The sequence below is a fragment of the Trichomycterus rosablanca genome, chromosome 15 (assembly GCF_030014385.1).
Source record: "Trichomycterus rosablanca isolate fTriRos1 chromosome 15, fTriRos1.hap1, whole genome shotgun sequence".
NCBI classification, from domain to species: domain Eukaryota; kingdom Metazoa; phylum Chordata; class Actinopteri; order Siluriformes; family Trichomycteridae; genus Trichomycterus; species Trichomycterus rosablanca.
The window spans coordinates 4744732-4765416 of NC_086002.1; the positions used below are offsets into that span (position 1 = coordinate 4744732).

Below are 20685 nucleotides of genomic sequence, written 5' to 3' on the forward strand. Positions count from 1 at the left end.
ACTCAGAATGACCAGAATTCACCAGTATTCATGACTGGACTAAAATTGCCTGCTAATCCCATAGATAAAGAAGTAAAAGCAAACAAATTTCCTTTCAGCATTAGGTGACAGTTTAGGTTTCATTCCCAGCTTTGGCAAAGAGGCCAGTGTTCCATGTACTTGGTTAGAATGGCAGTCAAACTAGTTCTGTTTATATCTAGTTCTGTTTATATATTACTGAGGAATGAGGAAGATATAAAACAGTGCAGAACTTTTCACATCTTACTGTAGGTTTATTTTCCATACAGAATTCAAATTCAATTTGGAAAAATGAATGTTTCATTTATTCATATTTAAGAAAATAAACAACATACATAGTTAATATAATACACTATGTGTGTCCAGTTTCACCAGAATCACTGGGCACAATGCAATTTATCGCGGGGCCTTAGTCAGACCTACACGGCCAATTTGAGACTAACAGCCAATAGCACAGATTGGAATTTGAACCCTGGCAGGTCCAGTGGTAGTGGACTAGGATAATTGCCACAGTGCCACCCAAGTGCTACACTGCCCATGTTATACTACTTATAACCATGTTTACAATTGATCACTTGTTTTTACTCTGGTGTTTTACTAATTAACACAGGATTTTATTTATAGAGTCCTTAACACAAAACTAGATTTATTAACACTGAGAAGAAATTTATAATAAAAAACAATTATAACTAGGTCTAATTAAGTACGTTGTGAAAGAAAATGAAAACCTTGTCTGGATGAAGCCTACCTGAACACTCTTGGTTTCATCTTGGTATATTGCTGACATTTCCAAACTCTCTAAGCTGTATTTAACTGAAATGTGGGAAGCACTGAGCTGAAGTGACATAATGATGATCGAACACAGTGTAACACGGCAGTTCCTTACAGTGGAAATTTCCTGTAAAGAAATGAGAATCCAAAGTGAAATCGCTGTGTAGACAAAACCATGAGTTATAATAAATATAATACTCAGAACCATGAAGGACATCATACTGTGCTTCAAAGTAAAGCCATGAACCTTTATCTTTTTCTGCAAATAGCCGTTTTCATTAGTCAGAGAGGCAGTATTATTTTGCATTATATTTTTTACTGTGTCCAAAATCTGGCCTTACTGTCTAAAATAACAATAAGAACACACACACACTGGTATTCAGACCCCATGACTTTTTGCACACTTTGTGTCATGCATTTGACTATGAATGAATAAACTTTAATCAAAAACTCACTCTCCTAGCTTTTCAATGGGCACAAGGCACACAGTAACACCCTGGACAGGGTGCCAGTCCTTAATCAAAAACTGAGAACTTAAAAAAAAAAAAAACATCCTTAACATCCTTTATTTAACCTTTGTAGAAGCCTCTTTGGCTGCAAGTACAGATGCGGGTCTTCTTGAATACGTCTGTACAAGCTTTGCACAGCTGGAATTTTGCATTTTATCCCATTCATAGCAGGTCCTCTCAAGCTTTATCAGATTGAATGATGAGCATATGTAGCCTACCAGAGAAGTTCAATAACATTAAAGTCTGGGCTTTGGCTGGGCTGGCCCACTCAAATAGATTCAGAGACTTGCCTCAAAGCCACTACAGGGCTGTTTTGGCTGTATGCTTTGGGTCATTGTTGAAAAGTAAACTGTCACACAGTCTAAGTCCTCTTTAAAAACGCTCCCGTATTTGGCTGAATTTAACTGCCCTTTAATTCTTAGCAGTCTCTCTGTCCCTGCTGCTAAGAAGCACCTTGAGTACATGATGCTACCACCACCATGTTTTTATTACAGGAATAGTATTAGTCCGGCTGTTCTGTTTTGAGTTGAATTTTCAGCACAACAGATTAGGGAATGGTTATTCCTTTCCTTCTCATGCAAACTCCAAGCAAGCTCTCATATGACGAAAGGAATCATTCATTCATTCACTCATATATTACACACATGCACATAAGGCATAACATTTTATTTTTTAAAAAAAAGTGCATTTATAAAACACAGATACAAAAATAACTGTTGTGGAAACAATACAAGCTGATTTACATGCTACACATGTGATTAAATCTACATAAAGAAATATTTACAGTTTCACTGCTTCAGTGCATTCGATCCACAAACATTCTGAATGTCACGATAAGTTTGTAAAATTCAGGATTAAAAATTGCAGTTTTGTAAATAAATAAATAATAAATGCATAAATAATAAATGTGGTAATTTAATGACACTCTGTTGTGTCTAGTCTTAAGTTGTTATGGATCCCAGTAGTGGTATTTATTTATAATTTTCCTGCAAAAGTAATTTATTTACTAAGCTGGATCGCAAAACTGACCCACACCCTTAAAAACTCAAATAGTGAAAGACAAAACCAGCCTGGATTTTATGTCTCGACTTTCAAGTCAGTCAGATCCATTTTTAAAAACACATAATGCAAAACTGTGGACGCCTTAACGCCATGGTCCTTAATTCCAGTCCTCCTTATACACATTCTGTACATTTGCACAGTTTTGTACTTCCCCTGACCTATCTCCCCTACCAAACCATCAGATTATTTATAATCAAGCCGTATATCGGCCAAATCAAAGAGAAACCAAGAAAGCAAAACAATTTACCCAGCATGTGAGCGTCATCAGCAGAGTGTTTTGGGATGTAACCAGGACATCACGTGTGTACAACACACAGACAATGTCATAATCTGTCACAGTCTGGTATAATCATAAATGGAATAGTCGGTTAAGTGTGAGATTGCATCTCGCAAGTAAAAGGATCAACGTTACAAAAATAAATATGAACTTTTCTGAGGCATCGACTGTTTAGTTGAAGCAGACAACACTAGCGTTAGAATATGTTCTAACAATGTTCTATAACAAACACCAACATGCTATTGTAGGATCTAATCCAATCTCGTATATACAGGCTCTGATGTTTCCAGTGCTGAGGAACACCTCAGAAAACCCAAATCTGCTAACAGGACCAATAATAAGCAAAAGTGAGTAAATGTCTTTGATAAATTCAACTGGTCTTCAGTTTCCTGATTCACCCTGTTAGCATCATTAAGGTGAAATCTCTCTATTGTGCAAACAGTACCATTTTATTTACATCTCTGCGTTTAACAGGGTGCGTCCTTGTCTATTCATCTCAACATCTGGAGAGGCACCTCGCTCCGGTCTATGAGGTGAAGAGAGGACTGAAATGCACCCTTCCTCACCCTCCTCTTCCTCCTCTTCTTCCTGTTCTTGTCGCTGCACGGAGGAAAGATACTGCTCGAGCAAGCTGCAGTCCTGGCTGCTCCCATCTGCCCCTCTCTCAGGTGAAAGTGTTGCTTGTGGAGTCCTCACTGTTTTTGGAGAGCCAGCCGTGGCCACGCTGCCCATGCTGTCCTCCAGCGCCCCCTGCTGACCACCCGGAGAATGGAAGCCTGATTCTGGGATTGAGACTTCACTCTGCATGGGTGGACCTTTGTCTTTAGAGCAGGCGGGCACAGGGCCCACAGCGTGGCTCTGAGAGGTGGACACACGAGTCAGCTGCTCCTGCAGTGAGCACTGCACCTCCAGCATGGACTGAATCTATCGAAAAAGAGAGAAAATAGTTGTGTGTCTGGTGTACACAGTAAATTCATTGTAATCTAACATGGTTTTGTTATCTAGCTATTATATTTTCTTCAACCTTTATTTAACTAACACAAGTACAAAGAAAACATTGGACCAACTTCAGTGTATTTTGTAAATACAGCATAAACATATTTAAAATTTCATGCCTGCAACACACTCAAAAAAGTTGGGACATAGGCATGTTTACCACTGCGTTCCATCACCTTTCCAATTTATTACACTTATTATATGCATTTCTTAGTTTTCCTCCTAGTCTAGTTGTATCCAATTTTCAGATTGCATTTGGCTTCCTCCACTCCTGACCAAGGAGTCGCTGTGATAGCTGTGACACACGCCCCCTCCGACACGTGTGCAGTAGCTGATCACTTCATTTTACCTGCACAGGGCAGGTTTATATAAGGATCCGTATCGAAGACGGAGACTGTCGCACACTGATTTCTATTATCCCCGTCTCTGTGCAGGTGCCATAGGTCAGCCAGCATTTTACAAAATGTCCCAACTTCTCTGGAAATGGGGGTTGAACATGCTTTGTGTTAATACACCGATCAGCCATAACATTAAAACCACCTCCTGGTTTCTACACTCACTGTACATTTTATCAGCTCCACCATATAGAAGCACTTTGTAGTTCTACAATTACTGACTGTAGTCCATCTGTTTCTCTACATACCTTTTAGCCTGCTTTCACCCTGTTCTTCAATGGTCAGGACCCCCACAGGACCACCACAGAGCAGGTATTATTTAGGTGGTGGATCATTCTCAGCACTGCAGTGACACTGACATGGTGCTGGTATGAGTGGATCAGACACAGCAGCACTGCTGGAGTTTTTAAATACCGTGTCCACTCACTGTCCACTCTATTAGACACTCCTACCTAGTTGGTCCACCTTGTAGATGTAAAGTCAGAGACGATCGCTCATCTATTGCTGCTGTTTGAGTCGGTCATCTGCTAGACCTTCATTAGTGGTCACAGGACGCTGCCCACGGGGCGCTGTTGGCTGGATATTTTTGATTGGTGGACTATTCTCAGTCCAGCAGTGACAGTGAGGTGTTTAAAAACTCCAGCAGCGCTGCTGTGTCTGATCCACTCATACCAGCACAACACACACTAACACACCACCACCATGTCAGTGTCACTGCAGTGCTGAGAATGATCCACCACCTAAATAATACCTGCTCTGTGGTGGTCCTGGGAGAGTCCTGACCATTGAAGAACAGCATGAAAGGGGGCTAACAAAGCATGCAGAGAAACAGATGGACTAGTCAGTAATGGTAGAACTACAAAGTGCTTCTATATGGTAAGTGGAGCTGATAAAATGGACAGTGAGTGTAGAAACAAGGAGGTGGTTTTAATGTTATGGTTGATCGGTGTATTTATGAGTACAAAGTCAAAAGACACTGTGTGTGTAAAGTTTACTAAATAACAAAAACCACGTTGGTTTCCCATGACTGTACATTAAATATAGACTAGAGTATACTGCTGATTAGCTTTCAAGAGTTCAAGAAAAGGCTTTTTTGTCATTTCAGCTCTATACAAGTACACACTGAAACGAAACAACGTTCCTCCAGGACCAGGGTGCAACATAGAACAAAAAGTGCAAGACAATACAATGTACACAGTGTAGTAAACGCCAGTACATAGTACTGAATGAATGATAGGTAATAGAGATGGACCGATCGGGGTTTTTGGCACCGATTCCGATCTCCGATCTCCTTTCAGGGACATCGGCCGATAGACGATTCCGATCGGGCGGGGGGGGTTAGCAGTAAATAAACTTAAAAAGAGCCTCACAGTAAATATAAACCGGAGCAGCGTGTGTGTGTGTGTGTGCGCCTTTAGAAGAGACGCTTTGTTCACAGTATCGCTATAAGTGATTCATTGATTCATGAGTCGATTCGTTTTTATGTGAAGCGTAAGTTTCTCTTCTCGGTTATCTCTCCGTGTTTACTGTTATTAATTAAATGTCGTGGTTTTAAATAAACACCAGCTACTACAGAACATTCTGTGTGACTCTCTTACATTAAAAAGCTTCATTAAAAAGCTTAATTAAACTGCTATTACCACAGATCTGTAACCGACCGTCAGACTCGTTCCGTCTAAGGAGCTAAAAGTTTTCTGATGATCCTAAAAGTTCAGCAGATGATCCTGAACTAACGAATTTGCTAATGAATAAACTTTTGCCTCCGATTGGCTCTGTAACGTTTTCTGTTCTCATCTACATCACAAGTAAGAACCGCTTCCGATTTACCAAAGTGAACCAGGAGTTTATATAACGTGCTGATAGAATCGACTCAGATGTGACCGGGTTGAATTATCTTTTTAAAGTAAATATTACAATCAGCAAAATTACATCGTAAGAGCTTTCACGATGGTTTCTGTACGATGGTTGATGAATGGTGATGTGATGGTTGGTGCTTCGTAGCTCAAAGTCTGGATCAATCCACTGAGCTGTTAACTTAACATGATCTTTATATATCACACGATCGGATCGGCTACATCTAGGAAATATCGGCCGATCGCCGATAGCATATTTTGATTAAAAATCGGCCGATACAGATTCGTAGCCGATCGATCGTCCCATCTCTAATAGGTAAGGTAAAAAACTACGCTCTGCCACTTTTCGTTTCATTGTGTTAACAGGTAAAACCTAATGCTGACCTGTTTCCAAAGAAATTTCACCGCTTCTTCCTGGACCATCCTCTGCAACTTCTCCTCCTCCTGCTGCTTTCTCACCCTGTGTAAAAACACCCAAGCACACAGACCAGAGAGAATCGTGTTTAATAATGAAACACACTGTGCAGGATTTGCTTATCAAGCAATGTCGAGCTTAAGCGAGATCTTCACCTCTGAAGCTCTGCGGTAAGATAAACAATGTGATCCTGTAGCCGGCGGAGGCGAATCTCGTTGCGCACTTCTCTGGCCTCTGGGTGTCGCCGTCGAGTCCAGTGTCCCCTCCACCATGCCTGAATCTTCACAGCTGCCTCAGCAGGACTGCGCTCTGCCACTTTAGGTCGCTCAGTGCACACTTCTGAAGCATCTGTTTGAGCGTGATTTTCAGTTACTTGACCATCAAAGGAAGTTTCGGTCTCTGTCGTCGAGGGCTGGGTGCGGTCTGGGTTCGGAGGAGCCAGCGAATCGGGCTCATAGAGCTCGCTCTCCTCGCTGTCAACGGGTGACGGTGAGCGCACCACTGAGTTCACAGGCAGGAAGGCGGATTCTGAGGACAGCAGGCTGCCGTTAAGCTTCTCCTCATCAGTCTGCATGTCTTCTAAAATCAGACTGTCCTCGTCACAGTGAGAGGGCTGAATGCTGGGAAGAATTACCGAGGGTGGATTGGCCGTCCACGTATTCACCTGGACTATCGGCTTAGGACCATCTGTCAGCAGGGGACAAAAAACAGGGAAAAAGTGAAGAGGAATAATGGTTATAATAATAATAATAATAAAAATACATTTTATTTATAACACACTTTACATTTGAAACAAATCTCAAAGTGCTACAGGGAAAGAGTAATATAAAACATCATGAAATATAAAACATATGTAAACATCATAGCATCATGAGACATAATACATCATAGAATCAGGGGTTATTTAACCTCTTGAGACCCTGCGGTCACATATGAGGACATTACATTTTGGCTTTGTTATGCCTTATTCTTTGACCTGCTAAACTTAGACCGATTGTCCCCATTAGTGGACACTTTTGTCTGCCATCTAGTGGTAGCAAAAGTACTAGAAAACTAATAAAGTTTGTTTGTTTGTTTCTTTATTAAGATTTTAACATTATGTTTTACACTTTGGTTACATTCATGACAGAAACGGTAGTTACTCATTACACAAGATTCAGGTTGTATCAAACACAGTCATGGAGCCAGAGCACCCGGGGGAAACCCACACGACAACATGCAAACTCCACAGAGAAAGGACCCGGACCGCCCCATCTGGGTATCGAACCCAGGACCTTCTTGCTGTGACAGTGTGCGACAGCGCTACCCACTGAGCCACCGTGCCACCCAACTAATAAGGTTAAAAACAAAAGGAATAGGAAAAAATGCATTGAAAAAAATCAAAGCTCGGGTCTCAGGAGGTTAAGAGTCATAAAATCTGGCAAAAAGAAACGTTTTTAGACCCTTTTTAAAATTCTCAATCGTCTGTGGTGCCCTCAGATGGTCGCGGAAGGGCATTCCATAGACGAGGAGCAGCATGGTAACATGAAAAGTCATTGAAACCAGTACTGGAGCCAATGCTTGTTCTTGGAATCAATAAAGCTTGTAAGGTTAAACTGGGTATATGGGACAGCAGTAGCCTAGTGGGTAGAGCCATGGGTTATAAATCGGAAGGTCCTTGACCCTCTAGTCTTCGGGTGCGCTGTACAAAGTCTGACCCTGATATCTGACCCCGGTTACTGAACAAGCTGAGATGTGTGCATTGTACTGTACACATGTGTATGTATACATCACAAATACTGGCATTCCATCTGCCCTAAAATGCTTTGAATGTTTACATGTTTGTTTTTTAATTGCTGAGGAGTTCCAAGCTGGTGGATAGTGAGTAGTGCTCAACCTCCAGTGTATTTTTCTTTCTAAACCACTAGTCCCCTTAATAATTTGACAGTTTCCCCCCCTTTTTTATTTTTAGATTTTGTTTTTTAATTGCTTTAAAATTGTGGTGGACTCAGGATAATGTACTTCACATTAACTTATGAAGAAGAATTTTGTAAACTTCCACTATGATGCAAATGCACATGTCAAGCAAGGACTTAACCCTTCTGTTTGAGAATATAATCAGATACAGATGTTTATATGGCTATTATTCTTATATTTAACAAATTATTTAAATTACCCACCTCGTTCAATCGAATAAAAATGGTATCGGAATGGCTCTAATTAGACTAGTCTATACCGACTAAGGTGTATAGATGCATGTGTTCTATTCCGATTAAGCTATTAGTCGCATTATCAATAGATTATTAGGCTACATGTAAACATGGCTATTGAATACTAATATTATTATTATTAACCAACTAATTATTATTATTAACTTTACTGCAGGAGGTCGTAACACATATTTAAAAACATAAACCAGCAGTGAATTATGCAAAACACGGGTTTTCCAGCACACCTGGCTGACTGATGACCGTGGAACTCTTGCTTGTGGTCGCTTCAGTTTTGACTGCGTCTGTCCAATGCTGATTATCCACGTCCAGCTGAGTCGGACGAGGGGGGCTTGGAGAATTACAGTGACTTTCCTGGAGCAGCTGTCTCTGATGCTGCCTGTAAGATAAAATTGGCACAATGGTACTGAAAACTGTGAAAAGCACTTTAATCTGGCGTGAGAGGCAGTCGGCTCAATCTGGTTTTACCTCTGTTTGCGAAGGATTCTCTCCAACTTGGTGTCCTCTGCAGACTGCAGCGAAGATGAAAAGGTCAGTGGGCAGGTGGAGGCCAGGTACTGAACTAGCTGTAGGTGTTGCCCGGGACGGTATGTGCGGCTTTTGCCCTGACTGTACAACCATTCTGCTTTAAGCCTGGAGTTAAAAACAATAAAGACTCATTGTTTGCTAGAACCTGATAACAGGTAGTATTAAGAGAATTACTTTATTTGTCATATACTCATACATAGACATACAGTATAACGAAGACATTCTTTCTTCGCGTATCCCAGCCTGTTTGGGGTCAGAGCGCAGGGTCAGCCATTGTGCGGCGCCCCCTGGAGCAGACAGGGTTAAGGACCTTGCTCAAGGGCCCAACAGTGGCTGCATGGCATGGCAGAGCTGGGATTCAAACTCTCAACCTTTCAGTTGACAGCCCAAAGCTCTACCCACTGTCCCTCCATATGAAATAGCACTTACCCCTCTTTCTGTGAGACCACGTATCCATCGAGCACCTTCAGACTAAGGCACCAGCTCACAACATACGGCCGATAGTCACACCCGGGCAAAGAGGGGGCAGCCGTTACACATGGGTTGCTCATTATCGACAGCTGTTCGAGGTTGTGGAGAGGTGCTAGGTAGGACACCTGGAACAGAGAGATTCTCAGCGAACCTTAATAGACGAAAAATGGAACTAAAGCTCATTAGTAAAAAAGTTGATAAGCTGTAAGTACCTCATTCACATCTCGAATCTCATTCTCAGCCAACGACAGGACGGTGAGTTGTGGAGGGAAATGAGCAGGGACAGTGCGCAGACTAGTGATCATGTTACCATGGAGGAGGAGTGTCTGTTAGAAATATAATAATAAAGTGCTGTGAGCATATAATATGACCTCAAATTATTGTTCTCATACGACAGACAATCTGCCACTCACCTTTAATGCATGAAGCTTTGACAGGTCACCTGTGTGAGAAATGTTGTTGTCAGACAGATCCAGATGTTGTAAAGCCATACAGCTGTTCAGTTGCTCTATGACCTGAAAAAAAACCCATCAAACAACGTGAGGCAAAGCACAGCTGACGTAATTTTTATCATTTATTCCACAAACTGCTGTTACTGTACTTTTATGTTGTTTCCTGCCAGGTTTAACCACTCGAGGTGCACCAGGTCCTTCAGTCCCTCGATGTAGCCAATGCTGTTGTTGGGAAGGTTCAGGACTCTTAGCTGGGTGAGCTTCGACACACCCATCATGCGAACCAGACGATTACAGGCAACAGACAGCTGTTCAGAAAAAGAAAATCACATCCCAATGACCCACCTACGTTTTTTATGTTTATTATAAAAGATTTTCTTTGGTCGTGAGTAAGGGTCGGTGGTTTTGGAACGCACAGTGTGAGATGCTCACAGACAGCTGATTGAGTTCCATATGTACTAAGGCAGCGGTGCCCAACCTTTCTTGCACCATGGACCGGTTTCATATAAGATATAATTTCACGGACCGACAGGGACGGTAGGATTTAAGAATACTAGTGGACACAGATGATTGAAAATGAGCTTTTTTCGCTGCAACGAGACACTGCTCCCACCTAGGGGTGATACGAAACCATAACACCCAAAATATTTTGAAAATGGAAGAAGTAAAAAGCTGCTTTTCAAGCGATCTCTGATTATTTATTCTTTCTGTGCGGCCCGGTAATAAATGACCCACGGACCGGTACCAGTCCACGGCCCGGTGGTTGGGGACCACTGTACTAAGGTGCAAGTGCACAGGTACACAGCTGATTGACTTCTGATGTGACCAAAGACAGCTGATGGAAAAAAGTCAGAATCAAAATCTCACAGTGTGGTTGCTGCTACAATGGAGGACAGAAGAGAATGATGCAAACTATAGCGATAAATCTCCTACTCCTACTCTTCTACTCTTAACTATAGCGATAAATCTCCTACTCCTACTCTTCTACTCTTAACTATAGCGATAAATCTCCTACTCCTACTCTTCTACTCTTAACTATAGCGATAAATCTCCTACTCCTACTCTTCTACTCTTAACTATAGCGATAAATCTCCTACTCCTACTCTTCTACTCTTAACTATAGTGATAAATCTCCTACTCCTACTCTTCTACTCTTAACTATAGCGATAAATCTCCTACTCCTACTCTTCTACTCTTAACTATAGCGATAAATCTCCTACTCCTACTCTTCTACTCTTAACTATAGCGATAAATCTCCTACTCCTACTCTTCTACTCTTAACTATAGTGATAAATCTCCTACTCCTACTCTTCTACTCTTAACTATAGCGATAAATCTCCTACTCCTACTCTTCTACTCTTAACTATAGTGATAAATCTCCTACTCTTCTACTCTTAACTATAGCGATAAATCTCCTACTCCTACTCTTCTACTCTTAACTATAGTGATAAATCTCCTACTCCTACTCTTCTACTCTTAACTATAGCGATAAATCTCCTACTCCTACTCTTCTACTCTTAACTATAGTGATAAATCTCCTACTCCTACTCTTCTACTCTTAACTATAGTGATAAATCTCCTACTCCTACTCTTCTACTCTTAACTATAGTGATAAATCTCCTACTCCTACTCTTCTACTCTTAACTATAGCGATAAATCTCCTACTCCTACTCTTCTACTCTTCTACTCTTAACTATAGTGATAAATCTCCTACTCCTACTCTTCTACTCTTAACTATAGCGATAAATCTCCTACTCCTACTCTTCTACTCTTAACTATAGCGATAAATCTCCTACTCCTACTCTTCTACTCTTAACTATAGCGATAAATCTCCTACTCCTACTCTTCTACTCTTAACTATAGCGATAAATCTCCTACTCCTACTCTTACTCTTCTACTCTTAACTATAGCGATAAATCTCCTACTCCTACTCTTCTACTCTTAACTATAGCGATAAATCTCCTACTCCTACTCTTCTACTCTTAACTATAGCGATAAATCTCCTACTCCTACTCTTCTACTCTTAACTATAGCGATAAATCTCCTACTCCTACTCTTCTACTCTTAACTATAGTGATAAATCTCCTACTCCTACTCTTCTACTCTTAACTATAGTGATAAATCTCCTACTCCTACTCTTCTACTCTTAACTATAGCGATAAATCTCCTACTCCTACTCTTCTACTCTTAACTATAGTGATAAATCTCCTACTCCTACTCTTCTACTCTTAACTATAGCGATAAATCTCCTACTCCTACTCTTCTACTCTTAACTATAGCGATAAATCTCCTACTCCTACTCTTCTACTCTTAACTATAGCGATAAATCTCCTACTCCTACTCTTCTACTCTTAACTATAGCGATAAATCTCCTACTCCTACTCTTACTCTTCTACTCTTAACTATAGCGATAAATCTCCTACTCCTACTCTTCTACTCTTAACTATAGCGATAAATCTCCTACTCCTACTCTTCTACTCTTAACTATAGCGATAAATCTCCTACTCCTACTCTTCTACTCTTAACTATAGCGATAAATCTCCTACTCCTACTCTTCTACTCTTAACTATAGCGATAAATCTCCTACTCCTACTCTTCTACTCTTAACTATAGCGATAAATCTCCTACTCTTCTACTCTTAACTATAGCGATAAATCTCCTACTCCTACTCTTCTACTCTTAACTATAGCGATAAATCTCCTACTCCTACTCTTCTACTCTTAACTATAGCGATAAATCTCCTACTTCTACTCTTCTACTCTTAACTATAGCGATAAATCTCCTACTCCTACTCTTCTACTCTTAACTATAGCGATAAATCTCCTACTCCTACTCTTCTACTCTTAACTATAGTGATAAATCTCCTACTCCTACTCTTCTACTCTTAACTATAGTGATAAATCTCCTACTCCTACTCTTCTACTCTTAACTATAGTGATAAATCTCCTACTCCTACTCTTCTACTCTTAACTATAGTGATAAATCTCCTACTCCTACTCTTCTACTCTTAACTATAGTGATAAATCTCCTACTCCTACTCTTCTACTCTTAACTATAGCGATAAATCTCCTACTCCTACTCTTCTACTCTTAACTATAGTGATAAATCTCCTACTCCTACTCTTCTACTCTTAACTATAGTGATAAATCTCCTACTCCTACTCTTCTACTCTTAACTATAGCGATAAATCTCCTACTCCTACTCTTCTACTCTTAACTATAGCGATAAATCTCCTACTCCTACTCTTCTACTCTTAACTATAGTGATAAATCTCCTACTCCTACTCTTCTACTCTTAACTATAGCGATAAATCTCCTACTCCTACTCTTCTACTCTTAACTATAGCGATAAATCTCCTACTCCTACTCTTCTACTCTTAACTATAGTGATAAATCTCCTACTCCTACTCTTCTACTCTTAACTATAGCGATAAATCTCCTACTCCTACTCTTCTACTCTTAACTATAGTGATAAATCTCCTACTCCTACTCTTCTACTCTTAACTATAGCGATAAATCTCCTACTCCTACTCTTCTACTCTTAACTATAGTGATAAATCTCCTACTCCTACTCTTCTACTCTTAACTATAGCGATAAATCTCCTACTCCTACTCTTCTACTCTTAACTATAGTGATAAATCTCCTACTCCTACTCTTCTACTCTTAACTATAGTGATAAATCTCCTACTCCTACTCTTCTACTCTTAACTATAGTGATAAATCTCCTACTCCTACTCTTCTACTCTTAACTATAGCGATAAATCTCCTACTCCTACTCTTCTACTCTTAACTATAGTGATAAATCTCCTACTCCTACTCTTCTACTCTTAACTATAGCGATAAATCTCCTACTCCTACTCTTCTACTCTTAACTATAGTGATAAATCTCCTACTCCTACTCTTCTACTCTTAACTATAGCGATAAATCTCCTACTCCTACTCTTCTACTCTTAACTATAGCGATAAATCTCCTACTCCTACTCTTCTACTCTTAACTATAGTGATAAATCTCCTACTCCTACTCTTCTACTCTTAACTATAGTGATAAATCTCCTACTCCTACTCTTCTACTCTTAACTATAGCGATAAATCTCCTACTCCTACTCTTCTACTCTTAACTATAGTGATAAATCTCCTACTCCTACTCTTCTACTCTTAACTATAGTGATAAATCTCCTACTCCTACTCTTCTACTCTTAACTATAGCGATAAATCTCCTACTCCTACTCTTCTACTCTTAACTATAGTGATAAATCTCCTACTCCTACTCTTCTACTCTTAACTATAGTGATAAATCTCCTACTCCTACTCTTCTACTCTTAACTATAGCGATAAATCTCCTACTCCTACTCTTCTACTCTTAACTATAGCGATAAATCTCCTACTCCTACTCTTCTACTCTTAACTATAGCGATAAATCTCCTACTCCTACTCTTCTACTCTTAACTATAGCGATAAATCTCCTACTCCTACTCTTCTACTCTTAACTATAGTGATAAATCTCCTACTCCTACTCTTCTACTCTTAACTATAGTGATAAATCTCCTACTCCTACTCTTCTACTCTTAACTATAGTGATAAATCTCCTACTCCTACTCTTCTACTCTTAACTATAGCGATAAATCTCCTACTCCTACTCTTCTACTCTTAACTATAGCGATAAATCTCCTACTCCTACTCTTCTACTCTTAACTATAGCGATAAATCTCCTACTCCTACTCTTCTACTCTTAACTATAGCGATAAATCTCCTACTCCTACTCTTCTACTCTTAACTATAGCGATAAATCTCCTACTCCTACTCTTCTACTCTTAACTATAGTGATAAATCTCCTACTCCTACTCTTCTACTCTTAACTATAGCGATAAATCTCCTACTCCTACTCTTCTACTCTTAACTATAGTGATAAATCTCCTACTCCTACTCTTCTACTCTTAACTATAGTGATAAATCTCCTACTCCTACTCTTCTACTCTTAACTATAGTGATAAATCTCCTACTCCTACTCTTCTACTCTTAACTATAGTGATAAATCTCCTACTCCTACTCTTCTACTCTTAACTATAGTGATAAATCTCCTACTCCTACTCTTCTACTCTTAACTATAGTGATAAATCTCCTACTCCTACTCTTCTACTCTTAACTATAGCGATAAATCTCCTACTCCTACTCTTCTACTCTTAACTATAGTGATAAATCTCCTACTCCTACTCTTCTACTCTTAACTATAGTGATAAATCTCCTACTCCTACTCTTCTACTCTTAACTATAGTGATAAATCTCCTACTCCTACTCTTCTACTCTTAACTATAGTGATAAATCTCCTACTCCTACTCTTCTACTCTTAACTATAGTGATAAATCTCCTACTCCTACTCTTCTACTCTTAACTATAGTGATAAATCTCCTACTCCTACTCTTCTACTCTTAACTATAGTGATAAATCTCCTACTCCTACTCTTCTACTCTTAACTATAGTGATAAATCTCCTACTCCTACTCTTCTACTCTTAACTATAGTGATAAATCTCCTACTCCTACTCTTCTACTCTTAACTATAGCGATAAATCTCCTACTCCTACTCTTCTACTCTTAACTATAGTGATAAATCTCCTACTCCTACTCTTCTACTCTTAACTATAGCGATAAATCTCCTACTCCTACTCTTCTACTCTTAACTATAGTGATAAATCTCCTACTCCTACTCTTCTACTCTTAACTATAGCGATAAATCTCCTACTCCTACTCTTCTACTCTTAACTATAGCGATAAATCTCCTACTCCTACTCTTCTACTCTTAACTATAGCGATAAATCTCCTACTCCTACTCTTCTACTCTTAACTATAGCGATAAATCTCCTACTCCTACTCTTCTACTCTTAACTATAGCGATAAATCTCCTACTCCTACTCTTCTACTCTTAACTATAGCGATAAATCTCCTACTCCTACTCTTCTACTCTTAACTATAGTGATAAATCTCCTACTCCTACTCTTCTACTCTTAACTATAGTGATAAATCTCCTACTCCTACTCTTCTACTCTTAACTATAGCGATAAATCTCCTACTCCTACTCTTCTACTCTTAACTATAGCGATAAATCTCCTACTCCTACTCTTCTACTCTTAACTATAGCGATAAATCTCCTACTCCTACTCTTCTACTCTTAACTATAGCGATAAATCTCCTACTCCTACTCTTCTACTCTTAACTATAGTGATAAATCTCCTACTCCTACTCTTCTACTCTTAACTATAGCGATAAATCTCCTACTCCTACTCTTCTACTCTTAACTATAGCGATAAATCTCCTACTCCTACTCTTCTACTCTTAACTATAGCGATAAATCTCCTACTCCTACTCTTCTACTCTTAACTATAGCGATAAATCTCCTACTCCTACTCTTCTACTCTTAACTATAGCGATAAATCTCCTACTCCTACTCTTCTACTCTTAACTATAGCGATAAATCTCCTACTCCTACTCTTCTACTCTTAACTATAGCGATAAATCTCCTACTCCTACTCTTCTACTCTTAACTATAGCGATAAATCTCCTACTCCTACTCTTCTACTCTTAACTATAGCGATAAATCTCCTACTCCTACTCTTCTACTCTTAACTATAGCGATAAATCTCCTACTCCTACTCTTCTACTCTTAACTATAGCGATAAATCTCCTACTCCTACTCTTCTACTCTTAACTATAGCGATAAATCTCCTACTCCTACTCTTCTACTCTTAACTATAGCGATAAATCTCCTACTCCTACTCTTCTACTCTTAACTATAGCGATAAATCTCCTACTCCTACTCTTCTACTCTTAACTATAGCGATAAATCTCCTACTCTTCTACTCTTAACTATAGTGATAAATCTCCTACTCCTACTCTTCTACTCTTAACTATAGTGATAAATCTCCTCTTTGCCTGACTGTTCTTACAAGAGCATAGCAGCTACAAAAGGCTTAAAATGTAAATATATCCATCCTATCTCATTAGTTCGACATTTCAAGTTCTCCTCTTGTTGAGCCAAAAAGCATTTCACACTTCAATCCTTTGAATTTAAACTAGGGGTTTATCTAGGAAAAACAATGCCACCATTATGCCAATGTCATTTTGTGATGGTTGACGTGTGACTGTGCATTTACAGGTCTGTGATTAAACAATCTTATAATATTTGTTTGTTTGTTTATAAGGATTTTAACGTCATGTTTTTAAAAAATAATTTTTACCCCTTTTTCTCCCCTTTTTAGCGCATCCAATTGTTCAATTAGCATCGTGCCGAACCCTGCCCTGACAGAGGAGATCGAAGCTAACCCGTATCCCCTCCGAAACACGAGCAGCAGCCAGATGCATCTTTGCCACCCACACATTGACGAGTTTGGCGCCACCTAGCGTTGCATGCGGAGAGACACACCCTAAGGGCACCCTCTCCCATCTCTGTGTAAGCGCCTACAATCAGCCGGCAGAGAACGCAATCGCATTCTGACAGAGAGAGACCCACATCCGGTTCTTTGTCCCACCCCCCGCATGAGCGACCGGCCAATCGTTGCTCATACAGCCGCCCAGCTTCGAACCGGTAAAGCAAGGCTGGATTCGATACCACGCTTCTCAGAATCCAGCCCTGGTTGCAGCGCGTCTCTTTTTACCGCTGCGCCACCTGAGCGGTAACGTCATGTTTTACACTTTGGTTACATTCATGACAGGAACGGTAGTTACTCATTACACACAAGATTCATCAGTTCACAAGGTTATATCGAACACAGTCTCGGACAATTTCGTATCTCCGGTTCACCTCACTTGCACGTCTTTGGACTGTGGGAGGAAACCGGAGCACCCGGAGTAAACCCACGCAGACAAGGGGAGAACATGCAAACTCTACACAGAAAGGACCCGGACCACCCCACCTGGGGATCGAACCCAGGCGACAGTGCTACCCACTTACCCACCGTGCCGCCCGAACCTCATAATATAAAACACTTACTACGCAATATTGCCCAGTGTGTCATATAAAATCATTTACTTTAACAAATAAGTGCCTTATAATCACATCAAGTAAAGAGGATTACACAGGTACCTGCTGAAGCCCAGAATTTCTCTCCAAATGCTCTAGTTTGATGATGTGGTTCTGGTCTAACACGAGAGTTTGAGTGTCCGGGGGACAGGAAAAATTCACTTCCATCTTGTGGAGACCCTGATTTGAAAGGTCAACCACACCAGGACCTGAACAACATAAGTCAAATTTGGTTACTCGGTTATGTCCTAGTACACATAATGTTATTTATTTATTAGGATTTTAACGTCATGTTTTACACACTTTGGCTACATATATGACAGGACAAATAGTTACTGGTTACACAAGACTCATCAGTTCACAAGGTTAATGTCAAACACAGTTATGGACTATATTGAATCTCCAATTCACCTCACTTGCACGTCTTTGGACTGTGGGAGGACCTGGAGGAAACCCACACAGACAGGGGTAAAACATGCACACCTCACACAGAAAGGACCCAGACCGCTCCACGTGGGGATCGAACCCAGGACCTTCTTGCTGTGAGGCGACAGTGCTACCCACTGAGCCACCATTCCACCCCTACACATAATGCAATACAAAGAATGTACGTCCTATCTGTGTGAAGTTGGCATGTTCTCCCTGGATCTGCATGGGTTTCATCTGGGTGCTCCAGTTTCCTACAACAAGTCCAAAGACATGCAGTCAGGTTAAGTGTAAGGTTGTGTAGGAATGTGTGGGTGTGATGGACTGGAGCACCCTGGACTGGAAACCGGAGCACCCAGAGGAAACCCACGGAGACAGGGGGAGAACATGCAAACTCCACACAGAAAGGACCCAGATCGCCTCACCAGGGGATCGAACCCAGGACCTTCTTGCTGTAAGGAGACAGCGCTACCCACTGAACCACCCCTACACATAATGCAATGCAGTGTACGTCCTATCTGTGTGAAGTTGGCATGTTCTCCCTGGATCTACATGGGTTTTCCTCTCACAAGTCCAAAGACATGTAGTCAGGTTAAGTGTAAGGTTGTGTAGGAATGTATGTGTGTGTGTGTGTGTGTGTGTGTGTGTGTGTGTGATGGACTGTACGGGGTGTTTCCTACCCTTCACCCAATGAATCAGACCCACTGCGACCATGACCATGGTAAAACAATGGATGTCCCAACTTAAAAAAAGTGAGATTTAAAGGTTTGTGCATATGTTAAAGACTTGTGAGAAGTGTGAGATGTAAAGCAGCAGTAATTAACACACATATATGAAATATTGTTGTTATTATCAGCTACCAAACAGTCGTTAGCAGGGAAGCTAACCAGCGCGCGCTGTCGTTATTTCAGCCGTTATTTTAGGCGGCATGTACACATTATAATTCTCTGACCCAACATTACCTAACAAATCTAGGAAATATGTCTTTTTACTGATAAAACAGTCATACCTTCGTAATTCGCCATCTGAGTGACAGGACCACAACCGTCACGTCTCTCCATCTCCGCCATACTTCCCGCTTCATTCACCGCCGCCACGGCAACCGTGTTCAGATGAGCCGTTCACAAACGAGTCGGTTCTTTGATTCGGTTCCTTTATGTGAGAGTTGGGAGCCGACTTTGTTTTTTATTAATTTTTTATTTAACCTTTATTTAACCCTCCTGTTATGTTCGTTTCTCGTCAATTTGACCCAGGGCATGTTTAATTATCCAAAAAAAATCCCAATAATCATTGTTTATATCTCATTATTAACTCCTTCTGCTAGGCTTAATAAGTTAAATCAATGAAGTTTCATACCAAAAAATACTTTTGACTATATCTTATTAGATTTTGAAACATTAAGACGGGTCAATTTGACCCGTAAACATAACAGGAGGGTTAACCATGCTAGTCATTAAGAACTGACTTAAGAAATGTTCACCTTAATTAATAAATACATCAGGTGGCTAAGTGGGTAGCACTGTCGCCTCACAGCAAGAAGGTCCTGGGTTCAATCCCCAGGTGGAGCGGTCTGGGTTCTTTCTGTGTGGAGTTTGCATGTTCTCCCTGTGTCTGCGTGGGTTTCCGCCAGGAGTTCCGGTTTCCTCCCACAGTCCAAAAACATGCAAGTGATGTGAACTGGAGATACAAAATTGTCCATGACTGTGTTCGATATAAACTTGTGAACTGATAAATCATGGGTAATGAGTAACTACTGTTCCTGTCATGAATGTAACTATCTCTATTTCCTCGGCCTCTTCCCGTTAGGAGTCGCCGGCGGATCGTGATCTGCATTATTGATTTGGGACAGTTTGAATGCCGGATGACCTTCCTGACACGACCCTCCCTATTTATCCGGGCTTGGGACCGGCACTACAATGCACTCTAGCGGCCGGGTACCTATGGGACAATTCAGTGTCTCCAATTAGCCTGACTGCACGTTTTTGGACTGTGGGAGGAAACCTGAGCACCCGGAGGAAACCCACGAGGACACGAGGAGAACATGCAAACTCCACACAGAAAGGAAGGAAAAAAGGACCCGGACCGCCCCACCTGGGGCTCGAACCCAGGACCTTCTTGCTGTGAGGCGGCACTGCTACCGCAGTAGTTGAACATATCGTACCATACTTTTGGGTACCATTCAATTTAAAAGTCCATTCTAATACAATACAATAGTCATGGGGTGAGTCTAAACACTGACCATGCTGTTGAACAAAAAGAATCGATTCAGTGATATGACTCGGAGTCAAATGAT

The 20685-nt window shown here is 40.6% G+C and overlaps 1 protein-coding gene across 1 annotated transcript; it reads right to left on the bottom strand.

The window, feature by feature from the left end:
• Positions 1–1949: 1949 nt before the first annotated feature.
• cep97 (centrosomal protein 97) lies at positions 1950–19476 on the bottom strand. Its single transcript, XM_063010901.1, has 11 exons — positions 19402–19476; positions 18030–18175; positions 10104–10262; positions 9916–10017; positions 9715–9828; positions 9461–9627; positions 8972–9136; positions 8731–8882; positions 6452–6983; positions 6266–6341; positions 1950–3561 (listed from the first exon to the last, which is right to left on the bottom strand). Exons 1-11 carry the CDS (start codon positions 19460–19462, stop codon positions 3091–3093), a joined length of 2145 nt encoding a protein of 714 aa, XP_062866971.1. The 5' UTR covers positions 19463–19476; the 3' UTR covers positions 1950–3090.
• Between the last annotated feature and the right edge of the window lie 1209 nt (positions 19477–20685).